The sequence below is a fragment of the Danaus plexippus genome, chromosome 25, assembly GCF_018135715.1.
Source record: "Danaus plexippus chromosome 25, MEX_DaPlex, whole genome shotgun sequence".
Classification (NCBI taxonomy): Eukaryota; Metazoa; Arthropoda; class Insecta; order Lepidoptera; family Nymphalidae; genus Danaus; species Danaus plexippus.
The window spans coordinates 5658937-5680870 of record NC_083553.1 but is presented as its reverse complement, the minus strand read 5'-3'; the positions used below and the strand labels follow the sequence as shown (position 1 = coordinate 5680870).

Here is a 21934-nt window from a genome sequence, read left to right as displayed (position 1 = left end):
TAACTATTATTTGAATCGTGAGAGCTTACAAGTTTTGCTCCGTCATAATCACCACATACATACAAACGACTAGGTTTGTAACATTATTAAGACAATATCCTAACCCAGTATTTACACTCGCGTACGAGTTGCGAGACGAGGCACGAGCCGAAGCATAAGGTGAGAGTGTAAATAGTCGCTCGCAGCTCGCCTGGCGTCTTGTCTCGCTCTTGTCAGCGTTCGCCGAAGGCGCGAACTGTGATACGAGACGCAGCACAAGACGAGGTACGAGGCGAGAGTGTAAATGTAATCTTATAGGAATATTGTCAATGTGTCATAACATATTAATCGATATTATAATTATATATTCACTTCAAGTGCAATAGTATTCAATACAAAGAAACTCATCGAATTCTGTGAAGAAGCGCAATATATAACTTTTTTTGAAACATGTCATCTGTCATTACAAAGTATTTATAATGGTCCGAATAGATAAAAAGCTATTATAAAAAATAAAATTAACAAGAAAAAAATATAGTCGTACTAACAACTGATTTGAAAACGCTCTTTGTTTAGGTCGATCGGAAAGGTTAGAGATTTAATGAGGTTTGTCTAATTATTAAGATTATCCAAAAATACATATTTTAATTGAGGATTTTTCGCGTTTCCATTGAATCATGTTCTAAACATTGTTAATCAAAATATACTTAACGCCACGCTGGCCTCTGTTATTGATTTTTGACATTTTATAATTTGTGAGTAAAACTATAGAGTTATGATGGAACTCGTCTCAAGTGATCTATACGTGAGTCGGCCGAGTGACAGCTTGTGATTAAAATTGGTCGCCGGACGGTGGGTTGTAGGTGGTGTGTGGTGTGTGGTGGAACATGGTGGTCAATGACGACTTTAAGCACTTTTGCCATCAAGTCCGAAGTAGGGCTAGGGTGACCAAGGACGGATAGATTTAACGTCCAGAATAATAATTGTCCACTGAAGACATTTTTTTTTCTTTATATACATGTTAAGATCCATTTATTCTACATGACAGTGGTTAGCCTTTATATTTGATGACAATTACCAAAATAACTTGACGCAAGCTCAGTCGCCAACACCCTCTGAGTGAGATGAATACAAAATTGGTTTTGAGATTGTCAAAAAATTAAACTGGGACCACTTAATACTATCTCTTTAACCATTTTATAAGTTTTCTTTAGGCATATTATCCACCGCAAGCTGCGATCTTGGTCACCGCGTAAAGCGTTATTCCCCACCGGTCCTGATCGCATGCGGACAGTTTTAATTGCCAGCCATCCACACTCCGCCCTTGCCTCTTCCTGTTTGTCAACGTGACGTCACTTCCTCGCCACTCTTCGGTGCCAAACCAGTGCGATGTATTATGTCTCATTAATTTCCGATAAACCAATAAACTACCGTTGATTTTATTATAACAACACTTTAAATTACTTTATATACGTAATGGTGAATATTTACCGAAAATAAGGCTTAATAAGTCAAGCTAGTAATTGAAATTTACAAAAAAGCCTTTTCGTTTTAGTGTTAGTACAATTATATACAGTTATTTTCTTTAACGTAATTTTCAATTTATTATTTCTCGGCGAGTTTGTTATCTCTACATGTTACAATTTCTTCGTAATAACCAAAAAATCCGTCTGACATTGACGTCGCGTCGTGTACACTGACATCTATCAACCGTCACATTACGTCTAACATTCATTAATTTATTTAAAAGACCTCAACATATATAAAAGATATTTAAATTCAATACATTAATTACAAAAATTATATTAAGACATATATTTTTTAGTGATTAACATTAATTATATTAGTCCACAGTGAATATTCTGAAAGGCTCCGGATATTTCATTAAGTCGAACCAAATAGAGAAGAATCTTTAAACTATTTCTTTGAAAGAAAATATTGTTGCTTAAAATGTTTTAAATTATTTTTTTATCAAACTCGTGTGTTTGATTCACAAATACGTCCGAAAGATCTTAATTAAATTTAATGGGAGTAATAAAGGTGATTAAATTTCACTTAAAAAATGAAATTCAAAAATTACCGCCTTGATAGACCTCCACACGTCAAACTTCTAAGACACTATTATTTTTTATACTTTTGTTAAATTTAACGTTCATATTAGCAATCAATTAATAAACAATTTCGATAAATATTTCTTTAATATTATTGAATTAAAATATTAAAGCGGGTCGTCTCGGACAAATATTTACTAGATAAGCAGAAGCCTAAATTACCTACACCGGGCCCGTCATGAAAATTGGGTAGGAGCCTTCTGTCTAGCGGCAGTCGACAATGCGTAAGTCGAAAATCATAAAGTGACAACTTTTTATCGAGAATCATTCATTTAAAACAAACACATTTTCTAAATTAATACAATATTTATTATTTTTTTCCCAGAAAACATTCAGCTTTAGACTTACAATGAATTGGCCGCTCTAGTGAAGGGGCCCGAGTATCATTGTTAGTGAGCGTGACTGACACAATCTGCTAACTTACATTCAATGAGCGTAATAGAGCATAGTGTATGTGTATCTCCCTGCAACCCCTGTCAGCCCCCGCCCCCGGCGTGACGCTGGCTTGTCTCCCCGTGACACACGTCACCGTAGTGACACGTAACATGCTTTGTATATCGCCGACATGGCCGCGGGTAATGGCCGACTCTACTGGTACTGCACGATCACAAAACACAAATTGTTTTTTGATGTTCAATATTATACATGTCAAGATATAAAAGTTATATTTATATAAATGGTATTAATATATATTTTGAATACACTGTATTTTCTTAAACATATAAATAAATTATTCATGACGTATACATAAAAGTCGTAACCGTTTTATGTTTAGCCAGAGTGATGACATTCTTGCGAACGTCATCCGCATGTTAGATACATTACATGGCTTTGAACATTAAGAACGCGTAGATCCTGAGGGAATCACTAGTTCAGTTAAAACCAAAATATTAACATGTCCAATGAAGTAGACTCCGAGTGGCTGGAGGCGATACTTTGGTATCACAAAGATGATGGCCAAAGCTTGTCGACGGCAGAGAATCTTTTGAACATAAAGCACAACTGATCTGTTTTGATGTCTCGGATTTAAACTACAGCTCGTGTACAGAGTTCGTTACTGTTTGAAATTATTCAAAGGAACTGTCATCTCTAAGATGTGCAAAAATTTCGTTTTCGGAAGATTAAAATATTAGACTCTAAAGCAAGGATAATGATTCAGTAAATGGTAATAATATTTAAAGTAAAAAATATGGTAACAAAGAACGACCCTCATTAACTCAAACGTATACATTAATTTCATAAACCTTATCCTACTTACGCCCAGTTTGTAAGAGATAAAATTATCTTTAATAATATGTCATATTGCAATTTTGATTTAAAACAATATAAAGTTATTTTACAACATTTATGAGGTTTATATACTGGTTGGTGGGATTTTTATCGAACTGCGATCCCATCACAAAGTACATATAGCTAAATAATGAGATCTAAGATTTTCGCGAGTTTTATTCATTTAAATGAAACTAGTATTATTTGGATATACTACGCGGATTTTATTATTTAAAAACTACATAATCCCGCCGTTTCGGTTACTTTGCAGCAACCGTGATCACGGGCAGGCGAGGTGTTAATGTCTGTCAGTCGGTCCTGTTATTTGGACTAATAATGGATGGATTATGTAGTTTTTAAAATAATAAAATCCGCGTAGTATATCCGAAATATATTAGGTTCATGTAAATAGCTAAATGAATTGAAAAATGAAATAAAATACATAACACGCTTTTATCAAAGTTGGTCAAAATTATTTAATGTGCTGGGGACGTTTCGCACTAATCTTATGTATTCAGTAATTCTAGTAAATTCCATTGTATAGTCACTACTCACAGCCCCTGGTCGGTGTGTCATTATTTCTCGAAATTATAGAAAATAATTAAATATTTTCGTTGACTTTACAATTCATATTTTATTCATCAAAGCATGAAAATCTCACCTTCTCAAACATCGAGCTTATCAAAGTATTAAATATCTTAAAATAGCTTTACATATGTGACATCAGAAGAAAGCAGATTAAACACTTATAAATAAATAAATAAACTAAATAATATCAATAACAGACAAACACCAAATATTTACCGGTTGTTATTAATTGTCATTAATTATTTACCGGTTTTATTTCAAATTTCCGGTAATTTCCGTAAACATGAGATCACTTTGAGGTTGACTCAGAAGTCAGGGTCAACTCAATCGGTTCCGATCGTTCGCTCTCTCCTGACGCTCGCCAGACATGAGAACTCCGGTGAGGATTTATTATTATAATATGTTATTGTATTTAATAGTTTTCATTATTTTACTTGATAATTATTTTAGACTATATCAATATTAGCTATCAACAGTCTACAAGATTTAATACAAAAATCTGAAAGTATTCGAGTTTGCCAAACTTGATAATTATACTATGTTTGTATTTGTGTTTTTTGTGAAATTAATCAATCAATTTTAACCGGACGTTCTAATTTGAACTCTAAAAAAGACTAACTAATGAAGAGCTCTAAATGTCATGGTTTACCGATCACCGCGTAGAAACGGATTTACTTTCAGTCTAACGATCGGCCGGTATATCATAAAGGAGACTTTATATTTACAACAACACACTGATAACGATATAGCTCATAGACATATCAATATACTAACAAGCACTATTGTCAGCTATTTCTTTGTTGCATTAGCGATGTTTATTTTAAATTTGGTCGGGAGTTATAAAAATATTTATGGAACGAAACTGTGTGTAGTTGGAATAAACAAATGTATAATGTGAACTTATATACCGACGGTTTGAAACTTTAATGTTCTACAGAAATAGATTAGGTGAGACAGTCCCTCGAACTCGTAGTAAGGACTGTTCGATCCGTGACTCATTGAGGAACGAGATATGGTTTTATGCACTTAAACAAACTTCCTGTTTGCCGTGACTGAATGAAATGAAATGAAGAAACAGACAAACACTTAAAATAAATGCATATCTAATTTTACTAACTTAACGATAAGTAAAATTACTATACACAAATAATGTTATATAATGTTAAACTTTAAACAAGAAAAATGAATATCTCTTTACTAATGTGTACACGAGTGTTATAATTTGATATGATTCTTACAGTTGTTGTTAGCTGCTTTATTGTTGGCGTGTGTGTTGGTCTGTTCCTCGCCGATTGATCCAAAACGCATTCTCATCAATCGGCCTCGAGAACTCGATGTCTTCAAACGATCGGATCAAGTTAAAGGCGGCAAACCCGGGGTTAAAGGTAATAAATTTTTAATATAATATATATATACCTCTGTATTTAATGAATTTTCTATCTGATTGTTTGTTCTAGCAACTAACAGTTAAACAAACCTGTATTATTTAATTGACCAGTTAATAGTAACTCAGATATAACAATATAAATGTAAATATAAAGTACTATAATAACAATATCTGTATTGGAAGCCTACGTCGTCGCACCACACACGCAGCGTTTCCCGTTCCTCCGTCAATAACCCACGTTAAAACTATAATGTGAAGGTTGTCGACGCTGAGTAATCAGTGACGACTAACTTGTATTAGTCATTCTGTGATAGTAACTTTAGGAACTCCCTGACCGCTTATATTACGGATTATATCAAAATAAAGAATATCACGAGTTGTTTACTTAAATGGTGGAGAGATGGCTCTGTGGTCAATGTGCACGTTATAACAAGTTGCGAGATCAAAAAGTATCAATCGATATTTATCTTAAAACAAATAACCAACTTAAGATATCTAATAATAAACCCGGTTCAAGTCATTTGTAAACAAAATTCTTAATATCTTTTCATATCGCTTGGTTTTTCCCGCTCGTAATGTCAATGTTCTGTCAATAATAACTTTTTTTTTATTCCGTTCATTAATTCTGTAAACTAAAATTCTTTCTGTTGTTAAATACATTTATAGCCTATATATATTACGAAATATGACCCAGTAGAACTTTTTTGTAATTAAAATTAAACTTTTCATGCATCGTTTTCAGGTTACGAGCCTCCGATGCCGGCGCTAAGGAAGGGCGAGTTCATGTGTGGAAACCGAGTCTGCAAGTTAAAACCGGGGCAGATACCGCCCGGGTGTAATGGCGCTTGTCAATATCGAGTTAATTAAAGTTATTATATAAAGTATTTTTTTCTTTAATTTACATAACCAACAAACCTCGTCATTTCAAATACAGATGTCACTGTTACTAATTATTTTTAGTACCTAACTTTCAACACGAGATGGCGCTGTTGCAAATGAAACAAAGTAAACGGTTGTATAAGTTTATTCAGGTTTCTCGGTCCTGCTCTGTTCCCACTTCTTCTGTGAAGCCTTGAATGTACTGATATCAAGTTTGGTGGCTATGAGTCGTCCGTAGCTGGTGGTGTTCAGTAAGTTGCTCTTGTCCGACATTTCCTTCATTATTTTCACTTTCTGCTCCATGGAGGCCGCTTCGAAGACCTGTTCGAAAGCTCGCGAACCGTACTGAGATATAGCCATGTTTTGATAGTAGCCCTGGAAATATGGAATTAACGTTAACAAAGTTTTAGTTTGACATGATAATAAAAAAATCTCTCGTGTTATATGTGCGTGTAATACACATGCATTATCTATACATGTGTGTGTAACATGTATATGTCTATGTATAACTAAGTGGTCATCAATTTCATAATGAAATAACACTCCTTGTTCAATGTTTCTACACTAAGCCACAGCGTCGTGCACACCAGACGCAAATAAGCACTGCTTATTCTACCCATACAACTAAACCTGTATTGTTTAATTCTTCCTTACATACTTTTAATCATACATTACGCAATACGAATGTTTACAGACATTAAAATGTCATTAGACTCACGATTTGGTAAAATTGTTAAAAGTGCCATCTATTATCGTGAAAAGTACCATTTTCCGATCGGCCGCTGTAGCAGCTAGCGCCACTTCCCAGCCCGAGCGGCGGCAAGCACAACTACTCGCTGCATATATTCCATACGAATAATAAATAAATAAAAATTTGCCCTGCTCAAGCCAGTTATATTCAACTGACAATATTTTCTTATATTTCGTAAGAGCCCCAACATACGGCAGTTAGTATGTACATAGTTTTTCTATATATAATTATAAACAACAGCTACCTTCAACTTCCACACCATTTTATCCCTGGCCTTGACTCCAACCAGATTCTGTGTGGTGAAGGCATCAGCGATGTGGCAGCCCTTGGGGTCACACAGAATGTAAACCAACTCCTCCGAGGACAGTTCCAGTATACTGGACACCAGCTTGGCGGGACGCTGGAATTGATATCATAACATTAAGCAGGGACATACGTCCAAGAAATATGTATTTTAATCTATATATATTGTTCATAACTAAGAAAATCAAATACCTTCCATACTATATTGACTAGATGGACTTTGTCTGTTGGTAAGAAAAAGTTTCTCAAACAGTTGCTATTATTTTCCATATACTAGAAACATCTCAACTAACAATATGTATGTCTAAATTTATTATCAAGATTACCTTGTATGTAATTTTTTCCATGAAAATATATTAAAAGCCTTGGAAAATATGGAGAATTATTCCATTGAATCCTTTTAATGTATAAAAATCTTGCATTTTATAGTCCCGATAAACTCATTAGTTACTTGGAGTGCATTACCTGGAATCCGAGCATCGTCTGAACTATCACTGATCCATGGACGTGTATAAAGTAATTGGTGGTGTCCATTGTTTTGTCACTGAGAGGAACCAGTCGCAAACATTGGATTATGAAACGCTTCGGTTCAGCTTCCGAACAGTTGAGGACCGTCTCCAACATCTGATAGATAAATAAAAGGTAACCAACGTTGATAAAGTTCATGCAAAGTCTACCTACGGCTTGACAAATAAGCACTCCGTTGAAATATTCAGTAATTTTTTTTAATATGAGTAAATAGAAAATTATCGTGTTTTTTTGTATTTCATCATTGATATAAATAAAATTATACAAGTACGAAAAAATCCTGTTAATATATCAAAGTGTATTAACTAGTGTATAATGACATAACATACGTTCATCATCTGCATCTGCTTAGCCTTGACCCGCAGACATCCTTTAGCTAGAGCCACCAACACACCAGTGTTTCCACACGACAGTATGGAGTTGAACTGACTCGATAGCTCTTCAAACATTGGTTCAAACTGAAATATTATATAGGCTTTATGTGTGGCCATCATCGGTTCTGGATGGAGTTGTTCCAGCATTATTTTAACTTATAGTACACTATATATACACCAAAGATATAATTATCAGCACTTGTCTTTTTGGGTATAATATAGGTTTTTACTTTATGAGATCTAAGATTTTCTCAAGTTTTATTCATTTAAATGAAAGTAATATTTTTCGGATATACTACGCGTGATTTATTTTTGTAAATAAAAACTACATACTCCCGACGAGATGTGACAACCGACAGACAGACAGACTCACTCAGATCTTGTCTGCCAGTGATCTCGGTTGCTGAAAAATAACCGAAACGTCGGGATTATGTAGTTTTTCTTTTTACAAAAATAAATCACGCGTAGTTTATCCGAAAAATATTAGTTTCATTTCAATATGTTTTTACTTATTTAATATTTGTTTAATAATATTCTGAACATACTTCCTCTTTGATCTGACAGTTGTCTATGAGTCTCTGTACGGTGAAATTCAACATGGACATAGTGCAGAGTTTAGCGAGGCGATTGATGAAGCAGCGGGCGTATATCTGTGTGTATGATTTCTTAGTTGATACGAATAAAGCTGCCTCCAATAACCTGGGAAAAACATTTAATATACTTTGATGATTATTGTACAAAAAATATTCATGATAAACAATCAACTGTTCATGATAGAAATTTAGTCACAAACCAACAGAAGGCCATTTAATTTGTTGGTATTCCTATACACCAAATGTCGCTGGCAATACCAATACAAAATTATCTCAATTTAACTATTGTTAAGATTTTACTACAATTTAGTGTAGTCACGGTCACGGAACAATTGTGGAGCAAGGAGGGCTTGTCGTAATATCAGTCCACAGAGCATGAACAAAAATGACATATAGCAAGTTTCTTCGTTATAGTAAATAGGAATTATAGATTAACTCACCTAACTGAGGATTCTGTTTTGAAAACTGGAGGCAGAGGACAGTCTGATGATGCGACGGCAGCTTCATTGTCAACAGTCTTCTGATCTTTTTGATCTTTTTTCTCATCTTCACCTGTCGGAACCCAATCTTCGGGTGCAAAGCTTTCGTTCAGCAACTTGTTGACTAAACTCTTGCATATATTTGCATCGACATTCTTAACAGCGTATAATAACACTTGTAACAATGCCGATGTTATGTTTTGATTCGGCAGATCCTTAAATTGAGGCCACGAAGACAATCTGTTGGCGAATTCTTTAACAATGTCTTTATATTCTTCAGGAACTTCTTTGTACTTCAACTCCGTCAGATGCGGAGGTATTCCTTTATTTTGGTTTACTGTTTCCCTGAACATATTAACTTTAGGTTTCTCTCCCGGCAGCAGTGTTATGCCGCTGAGACATTTGATAGCGCTGCGTAATATATGATTGGCATATTTATCCCAGACGAAGTCTTCCAAATTATTTAGTGCATATTTACATATCTTCAATGTGAATTCATTACATTTTTTTATGTGGTCGTCTTTGTACTTGGGTTCCACTTTTTTCTTTTTCTTGGGAACTTTTTCTTCATCACTTATTTGTAAATGCTCTGTAGCTCTCTCGCAGGCCACTCTAAGTAATGTTTCCACCACATGACTTGAAATGTTGTCTGAACATAACGGTCGCAGTTCCGGTGATAGTACTTCGATATAACGTTCCAGATCTTCAGCTGAAGAATAGGGTAGGAGGATCTCCACCATACGACATCCCAGCTGGTTACCAACTACATTTAATTCTTCCCCTTTAGTTCTCTCCAAAACATTGTTGACAAGGGCTTCTAACATGCAAACATACGATTAAATGTTAATTTCTATCATGAAAAATACTTCTTTTAAAATTGTAATGAATATATTAACAATAGTTACCTCTCTCTTCCGGATTCTCCACTCCTTGTTTGATGACATCCAAAATACCAACAAAATATTGATAAAGTTCTTCAGGGATCTTGGTCCCTCTACCCATTTGTCCTTTTTTAGCGTATTTTTTGGCGTTGGACAAGAAATTCTTTCGTTTCCTCCTCTGCTTCTTTTTGAGAGGATTATTATCAACAGATTCTTCTCCCATTATAATGTTTTTATGTTCTGTAAGTAATATTAAACGCTTCTAACACGTGTATTCAGCACCGGCCACAGATTTATTAAGACCACAATGATTAAGGTTATGTTTGGTATCAACTGACGTCTGTCACTGTCAGATGTGCATTGTCAAATGTCAAATATGATATATTTATAATTGTATTTATTATAAAAGGGAAGCAATTCCCTTGTTTTCAACTTAAATTTTTATTTGTATTGTCCGATATTTTGTTCTATATAAATAACTTGTTAAAGCCTTTTTTACCTTAATCTATTCTAAGATTTTGTTAGAAACTAATATTACTAATAGTCTATCATTTATATCACTTGTATATATATTTTTATATTAAACTTATTGAGAAGAAATCCACTCTTATGTTTATACTGTATGGGTTATAAAAAAAAATTCTTTACATACTTATGGAACAATGCAAGTATTATAATTCTGTTACATGAATTAACTTTTCTAATTTAATAATGGTTGCATGATTTTCGTTGTTTCATGCATCCAAATGAAGGTTTCCATAGATATTTATAAGAATTTCTTCTGAAGTAGAAATAGTCTGAGTATTTCATTGTTTCTTTATAATTTAATACCGAGTGACAAGGGACTATCACTTACGACTCCCAGTTTATTGGAGCAGAACAGCCAATATTCTCCTGCAGGGTCCGCACTACCTATAAAATATGTGTTTAAGTAAGATTGCTCGAGCAACGTACCTACATGAATCTCATGCTTAAGAGCTCTCAACCAACATTTTTATCAAATAAAAAGCGTTTCATCTCAAGTTTTCTTATCAAGCCCTAATTAGTTTATCTGAAATTTTACTCATTTTTGTATATTTTAAAAGAAAGCGTCTCCATTGTTTGATTTTGTTATATACATAGTAACCATTTTATAGATTTATATATTCTGTTAGTATCTAATATCTATGCCTTCAGCATTTATATTTTATTTTATTTTAGGATTTATTATAACATTTATGAAAAGTAATAAAGTAATTTTTTAAAAACAGTTTATTCAAACGTAACGTTTTTACGAACTTTCGATATTATAAATCAGTCAAGTGCTGGCTAAAGGTTAAAATATTACAGGTACTCGCAGGTTATGAAATGTTTGCTTATGGACTCGCTAGAAAGTCGGTTAATTTCAAAATATTCTTCATATTTTTGATGGTCCCAGAAATTAAATGTTATTCAAATACTTGCTTTTTAAGTGCGTAGCTATTTCAAAATTAAAAAATGTTATAAAATTATATTTATTATACGGCATTTAAATTTTAATTATTATATTTAATAATATAATTTAAACTCAGATGATATTTAATAATGGGAAGGTATTCTTATAAAACAGATGCATTATCCTGTATTTTAGTTAAAATTTAAAAATAACTTTAATGTTAAAAAATATAGATATTTAATTACGTTGTACAATTTATTATCGTATAAATTTATTTTTAATTTTTTTATTTATGTTCAACTCTTTCTTTTTAAAAAACTGTATAAAACCCTATCTGTATAAAACACTAAACAACAATCATAGAGCATAAACAATAACTTAACAAAGCTACATGTCTTCTCCGGTTCCAAGAATTAGACATTTACAACGACATCGCTGATACGAAATGTGAATTAATAATTGAAAACACTATTGTACATGAATTCAATGAATCTTGAAGACATTTTAATTCAACTTGTATTAAAATCTGAGAGGGAAGATATTCCTGTCTCCGTCACACATTTCACACTAAGTGTTGTTCCCGAACCCGAAGTCGAAGAAAACAAGTTTCAACTTTCAATAGTTTGGATCCAGATTTCGAGAAAGCGCGTCGTGTGCCGTCCGACCTTGATAAGTTTCGTTAAATTTAAAATTGTGCATTGTTAAAACGAGAATCGATAATAATTTGTTGGTGTTTATTGATTAAAATGTATAATTAAATGTAACTTTCTGGAAGTTTTCAATAATATATAGGTAAGTTATATTTATTTTACAATTAAAAAAAACGCGCGACATCAGAGGTCGTCAACCGCTTCTCGCGTTGATGATTATTGGTATCATTTCTTGAATAACTTAGTGTAGGTAACTTATAGCAGTCTAACTTAATATACTAATTTGTATCGAAGCTTATAATTATATGAAATACTTAGATATAAACACTATATAACAAGCTTTACGAATCTTATAAGTTGAAATAAAAAATATGTATTTCAAAGGAAGTGCTAATAGTCTGCCTGCATTCCATAGCCGGCGAGTTTTTATTTTTATTTCAATAAAACCTCTTTGCATTCCAGTACATGACGTCACTGGCTCTTGGCCCTAACACACTACCTAAATTGACCCATTTATAAATTGAAAACACACGTTAAACGTTTCGATGTCACACAAATTAAAACTGAAAAACTAGCAGGGGATGGTTGTTGTACAAAAAATAATTCAATTGTTTCATAAAGGTTTCATGCCATCGTCTTGATTTAAATCTTGTGTCGACGTCGGGGCTTTATAGAGAAACGTCCAGCATTTGTTTGAGATCTTGATGATTCATATCCTTTTTTGACCTTAAAAATGTTTTTTATTACATTATTTATAACATCTAATGAAGCGATTGAAGTAGTAAGCTTTTATTTATTATTTTTTCCTTAATAATCCTTTTTATAATGCTTTGTATACTATGTAACTCTTCTTGTTGGATCAATATCAAATTATACGTCGTTTACGGAAATGAAAAACAATTTCTCCTGTTTTTGTCATTGTTTTACCACGCCATGCCTCGCCTATAAATATAATAAAGTTAAATAATATTTATTACGAGTGGGATATAACGTAGATTTAGTCTAATTAAATAGATTTTAAACGTTCATTATTTACTAAGTAAGAATAATCGTAACATATAGTTTCAGTGTACAATACTGTTCCGTATATTCAGTCTATTCAAAGTCAGATTAGACTTAGTAGATCTTATCTGAACTAACTTCTTGATTAGCAGATATGAGGTCACTCGTGTCAAGTAGTTGAAGCTGATACATAGCTAGTGCCAGATTAGGAACTGTTTAAAATTTTGGACAGCTCGACGTTGGTGTTGTGTGTTTTGTCTTTTTTGTTTTCACACTGTAATTATCTAACGAACGTTTACGTATCTATAAAATAAGACATTTAATAAATACGGTATATATAAATTGTAATTATATTGCTTGATTCAGTCGTATTAGCGTAATCATATAACCGGCTGTGATGGAATACATGAAATTAAAATTTTCCTCTCAGCTTTCCTTTAAACCAAAAGTAAAGAAGATAACTTTATTTTATTGTACAGGTTGTATTAAAGCCCACATATATTCCTACTTGCATGCGTGTGCGTGTGCGTGTGCGTGTGTGTGTTATGAATAGTCACACAACGTTTCTGTATCTTCCACCACCTAAGTCCTGTTACCAAATGTCACGTGTTTATGGCTTCCATAGGAAACCCGACAACCTCATGGCGTACAGATATAATGTCTTTAATCTGTAACTCCGGTTATTCGATACGAATTATATTTTGCCCAAAAATATAAATCGTATTTTATTATTTGATTTGTAAATTCTGCAGTGCGTCGTGAAAATAGAACATCTTTATAGCAGTATGGAGTCGAGTGCTGACCTCTGGATTCTTGGCACTCGGCGGGCCAGGTCGTAAAACATATTTACCTGATCCTAACTGGTCTGCTGACAAGATTACTTTGTATTCGTAAATGTCTGTACTAAACTGTTATTAAAATGTACTACTGCACAACAGGAGGAGGACATTATTTTTTTATTGATCACTGACATTAACCATTTTCATAAAAATACGTACAGTCACAAATGAAACGTATTTTCTTTGGTTATAATTTTACGTTTTCTTTAAATTATACATTATGATAAGATATATAAAAAAAACATTATTTGATACTCAGCGGATATCATGTGATGTTTTAAAATAGAGTATAAACGCAATATTTCAATATTGATCGATTGTTTTGACTAAAAACGTGATAGCATTTTTTAATATCAGTCTTCGATATAATACAGTGGTGTGGCGCCCAGCCGAGTGCGCGGAGTGAGTTACACGGTTTATGAATTTGATGTTAAACAACACTATAATATGCTTACTCCAAGTTTGTGCTGTACTACACACGAAGCTTTTAACGTTTCCGATTCAATAATGAATGAAATACTGAATCTCCGGCGTCGTTGGTTGATAGTTTCGGTTAATTTGTAAACTTGTTAATGAAAATAAATTTCAAAATTATCTGTTGTAAGAAAGGGTTTACTGAATATATTAATTATTACTTTTTTTCAAATATATACTGTCCAAAAAATATATTAAAATTTTGGAATTTTTTCAGTTAATACCTGTTATCAGATTTAAAAACTTTAAATTGAGAGAATTGGAATATTCGTCGAGACGAGCTGGATGCTATGGTTTTGAAATATAACGCTCCAGTTAAGTTTAACTCTCTGGTAAACTTTACTCTCGTAATAAACAACACTGTTATTGTAATTCAGTCAGCTCGGCGCTAACTATAAATATCGTACAAGTGTTAAGATCAATAGAGCACTTTGTTTATTTTCCCATTCTTTACGATGAAACATATTTTTAGATTTCATAAGAGAATTCCTTCACGGTAATTGTGTTACGGCGACCCCATTGCTGATAGACCGCGGTGGGTCGGGTTACTGGTTACCGCAGACGGACGAATGTATAGTCGTGTCCTTTGTGATGATTTAATTTAATATAAAGAAATATGAGGCAGTTGCATTGGCTTCATTATCTCGTTAGTTTCAAAATGTTTGTCGAAATATTTCCACAGACTTCGTTCCTGATACCTCACTTGATTTTTTTTCTCAATAAAATATCCGTAGTAACGATTAGTCAAAGAACTGTTCACAATAACAAAAAATTATCAAAACTGGTTCTCGAATGATGAAGACGACAGATTATACAAAAAAAAATATGTAGAATGATTTAAAAAATGTCTTTATGAATGCATTTTATAACTTTTCATAGATGTATACCTAACTAGTAAATTTTTTTGATATTACGTTTGAACAGAAATTATATTCTATATATTGGGATAATTGAAAATTAAACATATGTGTGGAACACTGGATGTCTTTGCGTATAATATTCCTTATCATTAAAATAGTTATTTTTCACCTACAACCAAAATCCAACCGAAGCCATGAGTAAGAGCTAGTATATTATTGTAGACAAGTAGAGCGTATCGGTTTGACCAAGCATCGCTATAATAGCGACAGAAAGTGACTTTTAAATTTTTATTGAAAAAATTAACTTATATCAGCATTTCTTTTCCTTGGCATTGCTGTTTATAAAATTCGTTGTGAGCTTAAAATGTACAAGACTTTTAACCTTTTAAAATAAATTTATATTGATACAATAACTGTTTAAGGATTTTAAGTCTTGTATATTTTTTTTTTGGGTAAAATCGTCAGAATTGTAATCAATGCCAGGAACTTGGAACTTCCTTTAATTTTATTCATCAGTTTTTGTGAGCGTCTCTCATGCTTCACTGCTTCCTACACGGTTAATTCCACGGAGGTGGTTACTTGAGAAACATACTTATTTTGTACTGATTAAGTTAAAAAGTGAACGATCTGAAAGAAAAGTCCTAAGAATAATTCTGATTGACTTACCGAGAAACTAATTTTGTTGCTAAAGACAATTTTTAAGTTTGTAGTCTTAAAAAAAGTTAATACCTCATAGAAAATGTATTGTTTTATATAAAAAATATAAATAATTATAAATTTGCTTTCCATGTTCAGTTCATCATCCTAACAATGCGGGAGAGTCTTCGCCGCCTCGCATCAGACGACATCCCTCCCAGAGGCAGGGTCCGCGTGGAACTGCTCACGGGAGAACACATTACTATTGATCTGGATGTAAGATTTAGTAGGACTGAAATTAATCACACGTCCAACTTCATTCTTTGATCCTCTACACCTTTCTTCCTCGTAGCGGAGGACGAAGACCTTAACTTTGTGGTAAATGATACTAATATTTTCTGATTACTACGCGTGCTTTATTTTTTGTTAATACTACGTACTACCGACGTTTCGGTTACTTTGCTGCAACCGTGATCACGAGCAGACGAGATGTGTGAGTAATCTGAACATATTAGTTTCATTTAAATGAATACTAACGAAAATTTTAGATCTCTTTTTCTTTGAGGTGTTTTGAGAAAATCCCAAAGCATGCTTTTTAAATTTGCAGTTCAAAATTAATATTGTAGAAAATGTCAACCATATTTTGCGTCAATTCTTTATAGTTTTTCGACAACACAAAAAAAAAACATTCACACTCATGTTTATAACCACGATCTGTTCGATTATAAAAACTCCATGGACTATTTAGAGGAAGGCCCTCGGCGGAGATTTACTGGACCTGGTCTGCGAGTCCTTAGACGTGATCGAGAAGGACTACTTCGGGCTGCTTCACGCACAAGGGGAGCCCAGGGTGTGGGTACACCTCGGCAGACGACTCAGCAAAACTTTCAAAAGTTGGTCAAACATTTAAATGTCAGTGATGTAGCGGACAGCACCAAGTTGTGTGTTAAAAACAGATCAGGAATAATCATCTTACCTGGTGTGTACGCAACTGGAGTTCTAATAGACTTAAAATGATGAAGATGAGGAAGTGAAGGGTACTACTTGCCACTTGGAAAAGATTTTTATTCTATCCTAAATTCACTTTGAAAACCCTAGTCCTAGCAGTAATTCCACAGTTTCCGCTACACTATAGACCTCATATTTCAGACGAGCCCTGGGATGTACGGTTTGCTGTGAAGTTCTATCCGCTGGAGCCGTCAGCTCTCAGAGACGACATGACCCGCTACCAGCTGTCACTGGCGCTCAGGCGAGACCTCATGGAAGGTACGGAACATACATTACATTGAAGGTCCAACTATCGCATGGCAAAGCAGGCTCGGAGCAAAACCGCCAAACATATATTGAACTTTATTAAAGACATGAGGCAAGTCACCGCTCGTAAAAGATTCTAAAGGTTGGAAAATTAATTTTAGATAAGAAAACTTTAATTTCATCTTCAACAATTTCCCACAGATATTTAATTTCCTTCAAAATCTTAATTTTAAAAAATCAATCACTCCTTATATCATGAATAGCAGGGATCATTATCAGGGAGACTGGTAGGGTTTTGATCACAAATATATAAAAACAATTTTCTACAAACCTGTAATTATTATATACGTTTTGGAACGTACTCGGAAGGCAACCCTAGTAGGTTTTTTTTCAAATTTGGTTAGGTAGGAAGAGGAGCTTGGACAGTGGAGGTGAGCGTTTAACGCGCGTTAGATAGGGATCCCTTAAACCTACACCTGGGTCGCAAGTCCCAGGCACTGTTGAAGCTCCTCTCCCTGCAATGCAATGGACCCGGCACCCGCACGGTGAATCCACTGAACGTTTCGTCTCATACATACGTATCGCTTGGTCCTTGCTACGTGACCATAGGACGTCTGACGTGCTCGACGATCACATACGCACTGCTCGCGTCCTACGTCCTCCAGGCAGAGGCGGGGGACAGGTCCGCGGCTGCCCCGCTGGGGGCGGGGGCCACGGCGGCGCTGGTGACGTCGCACAGAGCCGTGCCGCTTCACGTCCTCAACGAGGATATGGAGATGAGAGTCGATGAGTTGTATAGGAAACACAAGTGAGCCGAAATACTTTTATTTTACATGAAATATTTTTATGTGTGTGGATTATTGAGTTTTGTTATTCGTTGTGTGATGATGATCGTGCCGTAACCCACGTCTCCTAGCCATGACCCTAACCCGTCACTACTCACAGAGGACAGACGCCAGCGGAGGCCGAGCTGAACTATCTGGAGAACGCCAAGAAGCTCGCGTTGTACGGAGCCGAGATGCATTCGGTGAAGGACTCTGATGATGTAGAGCTCTCACTCGCCGTCTGCGGGAGAGGAATCGCCGTGGTTAGGGACGGGTGAGTAAAATATACTCAGTTAATAATGTTCTTTTAAACTGATGATAGCCAAGTTATAGAGGAAAACAGTATAAAAATATAGACCACAGAAGAAAAGTCTTATACGATAAAAGAGGAATGTTACAAAGAATGTTCCAGGATGTTATTCCATCCCTCTCTTACATGATGTCACTACTTTATGCTGTTTTGAACCACACGCACACCACACGCACACGCACGCACACACCACACACACACATACGCCACACACACATATACATTAGAGATGACACTTCATACACAACACTATCTAATTAGTGAGACAAGTATAGGATTTCCCATTTTGTATTAAAAGTCCAGAGAGTACTTTTCATACAATCTGAGACTCAACCCGTGGAGATGTTTATCCGGCAGGTATCCGACACTGTTTATTCTCATTATGTAACAGTCTCTGGAACAAAAATTAAGTCATCCACGTTTAAAGATTCCAAATCGGTGTCAAGTGTTCCTCCTCGTCAAAACCTTTGTTTTATTCAGCCCCATTGTGTCGAGTCTCTCATTATGAGTTTAAAAATATTTTTTTTATGTTTCGTAACGCCTCATGACGACGTTACGAAACTGATTATAGGATTTGTACGGTTAAGGTTCAAACAACAAACAATAACTACTGGAACAGAATACGCCGTACATAGTAACATAAATACAGAGTAAGACAGTGAAGAGGCAGAAGCGACCTTAGTAATGTTCGACGATAGGGGTTATGGTGTACTGACAAATATGGGGAATGTTAGGAATATACGAAAGACATTACGACAGACATCTTAGAATGAAGAAAGGATTTGACTGAAGTAGTACTCTTGACCTTGATCTTAAAAGAAGCCTGGGATGTGGCAGGTCCTAGAGATAACAGCAAGAGTTCCGAGGCTGGGCAACTCTCACTGTAAAGGAATGTGGGGAGTAGGAAGAGGAATAGACAGGAATTTAGGATAACATTACTCCGAGCGTAAGGACCGTGCTAAAGACACCCAATAAAACAAATCTTTTCTTAAAATGAGGAGTATCGTGTACAGACACTGAGAATACAATGTTCCTGCGAAAACGTCAGCGTGTGTCGCTGTAAGGAACCCTCGCGATATTAAAAGTCACCTTTAATATGCAGCGAACTAAATTTTCCGGTTGTCTGAACCCAATGATAGCAAGTCAAAAGATTCGCCGTCTCTACTTATTTCTCGCAAGTCTTAATTATTGTTTTCTAAGGCTTGGGTAGGAACAATTTCTTGGACGTAACGATATTATTAACTTGATTTTATGCAGATCGCATTTATGAACCCAGAAAATAGTAAAGGAATCAAACGCCACCTGGCGGAACACCGCAGTCACTGTTGACCGCTGGCCGCTGTGAACATCCCGTGAGCTCTCTGTCTACTCTAATGCGCTTCATAATATGACCAACACTTGAAATACATTCGCCGTAGTTTGTAAGTTTATTTGATCGCCGCATCAACTCGCGTCATCGGCAGGACGATCATGAATCGCTTCCCGTGGACGAAGATATTGAAGCTCAGTTACAACAAGCGCCTGTTCGTGATCCGCCTCCGAGCCGCGGACTCCGACGAGTGCGAGACGGATGTCAGCTTCCGACTCAACTCCTCGCGGGCCAGCGAGCGCCTGTGGACCAGCACCGTGGAACATCACGTGTTCTTCAGGTGGGACAGTCGTACCTGTTTTATCATCACTACCGAAACTATAACATACTAGTTTTTCTTCGCGACTTCTTAGATGTCGTCTCCGATATTATATTTTATAAAGTACGCGTCCTAAGTTGTCAGCCGACAGTCAGCGCCACCTGTCGCCTGTGCCGCGTCCTTACCACATCCGACTTTCATCGTGTGATCTCGGGAACTACATAGAATGGACGGATAAATTATATTGTGTACATTCCGACTGGACGACTAGATCTTTGGAAAGTTTCATCAAAATTCGTTTAACTGCAAACATTTTATGTAACGTTTATATGATACACACAGTGTATAATATTTTGGAAGCGAAACTTTTTTCTGTCACACCCTTAGAAGTTTTATTAATTTAATAACATGCCGTAACGATACGTTTTGTTACATCTTAGTAGTACGGACTAACGATCCACGTCTCGCAAACTGATACCAAAGAGGCAAAGTTATGCTACAATACTTTGTGTGATACTTTTCTTGTCTTTTGTTGTGAGATGTAGAGTGTCTTTGTTTGATTCATTATTTGCACTCGACAGGCGCGAGAGTCCGGTGAAGGTGGAGCGAGTGTCAGGGTTCCCGATGCTCGGGGCCCGGCGACTGTCTTGTCGGCGGACGTTACGACAGATGCGCGACACGACTGTCGCAAGACAAGTTATTTGACGAAAAATTAACAAAATTTCAGTGTAGAAAAACGAGTTGAAACCGAATGTTTTATTTTAAAAATTATTATTAAAAATTTAAAGATTATAGTATTGTTGTAGCTGACTGAGTTAGCCGATGAATGTTTTGTAATTAATGATTCGGTGTAGCCCTGCAGCGGAGTGCCATCATAGATAATAATTAAGGTTTAAATAATTGAGACTTGCAGCGATGATAATTTTTATTATAATATTGAGTACGTTTTGTGTTTAATCGTCTTTGTTATTCAGCTCGAGACGATGGAACGATGAACGACCAGAATACTGTCAGTAATAATACATTTTATACCTCACAGATAATAAATATATTTATATGTACGTGTAGTTTTATTTAACCTTCCTCGAAATAAAACCTCGAATAAAATCATAGCGATGACATTTTTATGAAATATATAAGGAAATGTTGATACAACATAGAGAGAACGGAGGGGATGGAGGGTAGATGTAAGAAAGGACGTGTTATATAACAGAAGAGTCGAAATAAATAAACACTCTGAGACAACGTGCAGAGGTCCCTGACCTGGACGTTACTATGAATCCACTGACTCCTTGACTTAATTTCACCAGCTCTTCACCTCTTCGTGCGAATTTCCTGAAGCGCAGAAACGTGCTCGTATAAACCCTTCTGTTAAAGAGACGAGCTCTTAAATTTAGGAGATTTTCATATTACTTCTATACTATGATATCTTTAACTTCGTAATGAAACTAATATTTTACGGATAAACTACGCGGATTTTATTATTTTATAACTAAATACTCCCGACGTTTCGGTTACTTTTCAGCAACCGTGATCACGGGCAGGCGAGATGTGAATGTCTGTCAGTTGGTCCTCGTTATTTATCACGTACCTGCATGGATTCTTTAATTTTCGACGTTGCTGAAAAATAACCGAAACGTCGGGATTATGTAGTTTTTTAAAATAATAAAATCCGCGTAGTATATCCGAAAAACCTTAGTTTCATTTAAATGATTAAAATTCGCGAAAATCTTGGATCTTATTTAACTCCGTAAGTTTTAGAAAAACTAATCCAGAAACCTTCCTAATCGCTCTTGTGTTACACAAACTCCTCTTGATATCCCCTCCTTTAATACAAATTTTTTCCGTAAATCCTTCTCTGTCCTGGGTGCACAACTTTGGAACTGTCACTTTTTGATATGTAATGTTTATTTATTTATAC

The 21934-nt window shown here is 35.1% G+C and overlaps 3 protein-coding genes across 3 annotated transcripts; 2 read left to right on the top strand and 1 right to left on the bottom strand.

Moving 5' to 3' along the window:
* The first annotated feature begins 4177 nt into the window (after nt 1-4177).
* On the top strand, nt 4178-6218 carry LOC116775143 (uncharacterized). The gene is made up of 3 exons (XM_032667965.2): nt 4178-4326; nt 5188-5332; nt 6077-6218. The coding sequence occupies exons 1-3, from the start codon at nt 4315-4317 to the stop codon at nt 6199-6201; spliced, it is 282 nt and encodes a 93-aa protein (XP_032523856.2). The 5' UTR covers nt 4178-4314; the 3' UTR covers nt 6202-6218.
* A 124-nt stretch (nt 6219-6342) lies between these two features.
* Nucleotides 6343-10436, bottom strand: LOC116775174 (nucleolar protein 9). Its single transcript, XM_061524624.1, has 7 exons — nt 10147-10436; nt 9203-10058; nt 8715-8868; nt 8125-8253; nt 7733-7891; nt 7209-7364; nt 6343-6588 (listed from the first exon to the last, which is right to left on the bottom strand). The coding sequence occupies exons 1-7, from the start codon at nt 10343-10345 to the stop codon at nt 6358-6360; spliced, it is 1884 nt and encodes a 627-aa protein (XP_061380608.1). The 5' UTR covers nt 10346-10436; the 3' UTR covers nt 6343-6357.
* A 1570-nt stretch (nt 10437-12006) lies between these two features.
* LOC116775271 (protein 4.1 homolog) lies at nt 12007-21074 on the top strand. The gene is made up of 8 exons (XM_032668139.2): nt 12007-12328; nt 16157-16273; nt 16746-16890; nt 17147-17263; nt 17861-18059; nt 18197-18349; nt 19849-20034; nt 20595-21074. Exons 2-8 carry the CDS (start codon nt 16172-16174, stop codon nt 20716-20718), a joined length of 1026 nt encoding a protein of 341 aa, XP_032524030.2. The 5' UTR covers nt 12007-12328; nt 16157-16171; the 3' UTR covers nt 20719-21074.
* Nucleotides 21075-21934: the final 860 nt, after the last annotated feature.

Bases quoted from the DNA above. Each gene is read 5' to 3' on its own strand.
- LOC116775174 (XM_061524624.1), bottom strand. From the start codon at position 10,345: ATGGGAGAAGAATCTGTTGATAATAATCCTCTCAAAAAGAAGCAGAGG. The intron at 7,892-8,124 runs GTATGTTATGTC...TTTATCTATCAG, and splicing joins AGCAGATGCAGATGATGAAC to ATGTTGGAGACGGTCCTCAA. The intron at 6,589-7,208 runs GTAGCTGTTGTT...CCATATTTCCAG, and splicing joins AAATGGTGTGGAAGTTGAAG to GGCTACTATCAAAACATGGC.
- LOC116775271 (XM_032668139.2), top strand. From the start codon at position 16,172: ATGCGGGAGAGTCTTCGCCGCCTCGCATCAGACGACATCCCTCCCAGA. The intron at 16,274-16,745 runs GTAAGATTTAGT...TGGACTATTTAG, and splicing joins ACATTACTATTGATCTGGAT to AGGAAGGCCCTCGGCGGAGA. The intron at 18,060-18,196 runs GTGAGCCGAAAT...CACTACTCACAG, and splicing joins GAGTTGTATAGGAAACACAA to AGGACAGACGCCAGCGGAGG.
- LOC116775143 (XM_032667965.2), top strand. The intron at 5,333-6,076 runs GTAATAAATTTT...CATCGTTTTCAG, and splicing joins CGGCAAACCCGGGGTTAAAG to GTTACGAGCCTCCGATGCCG.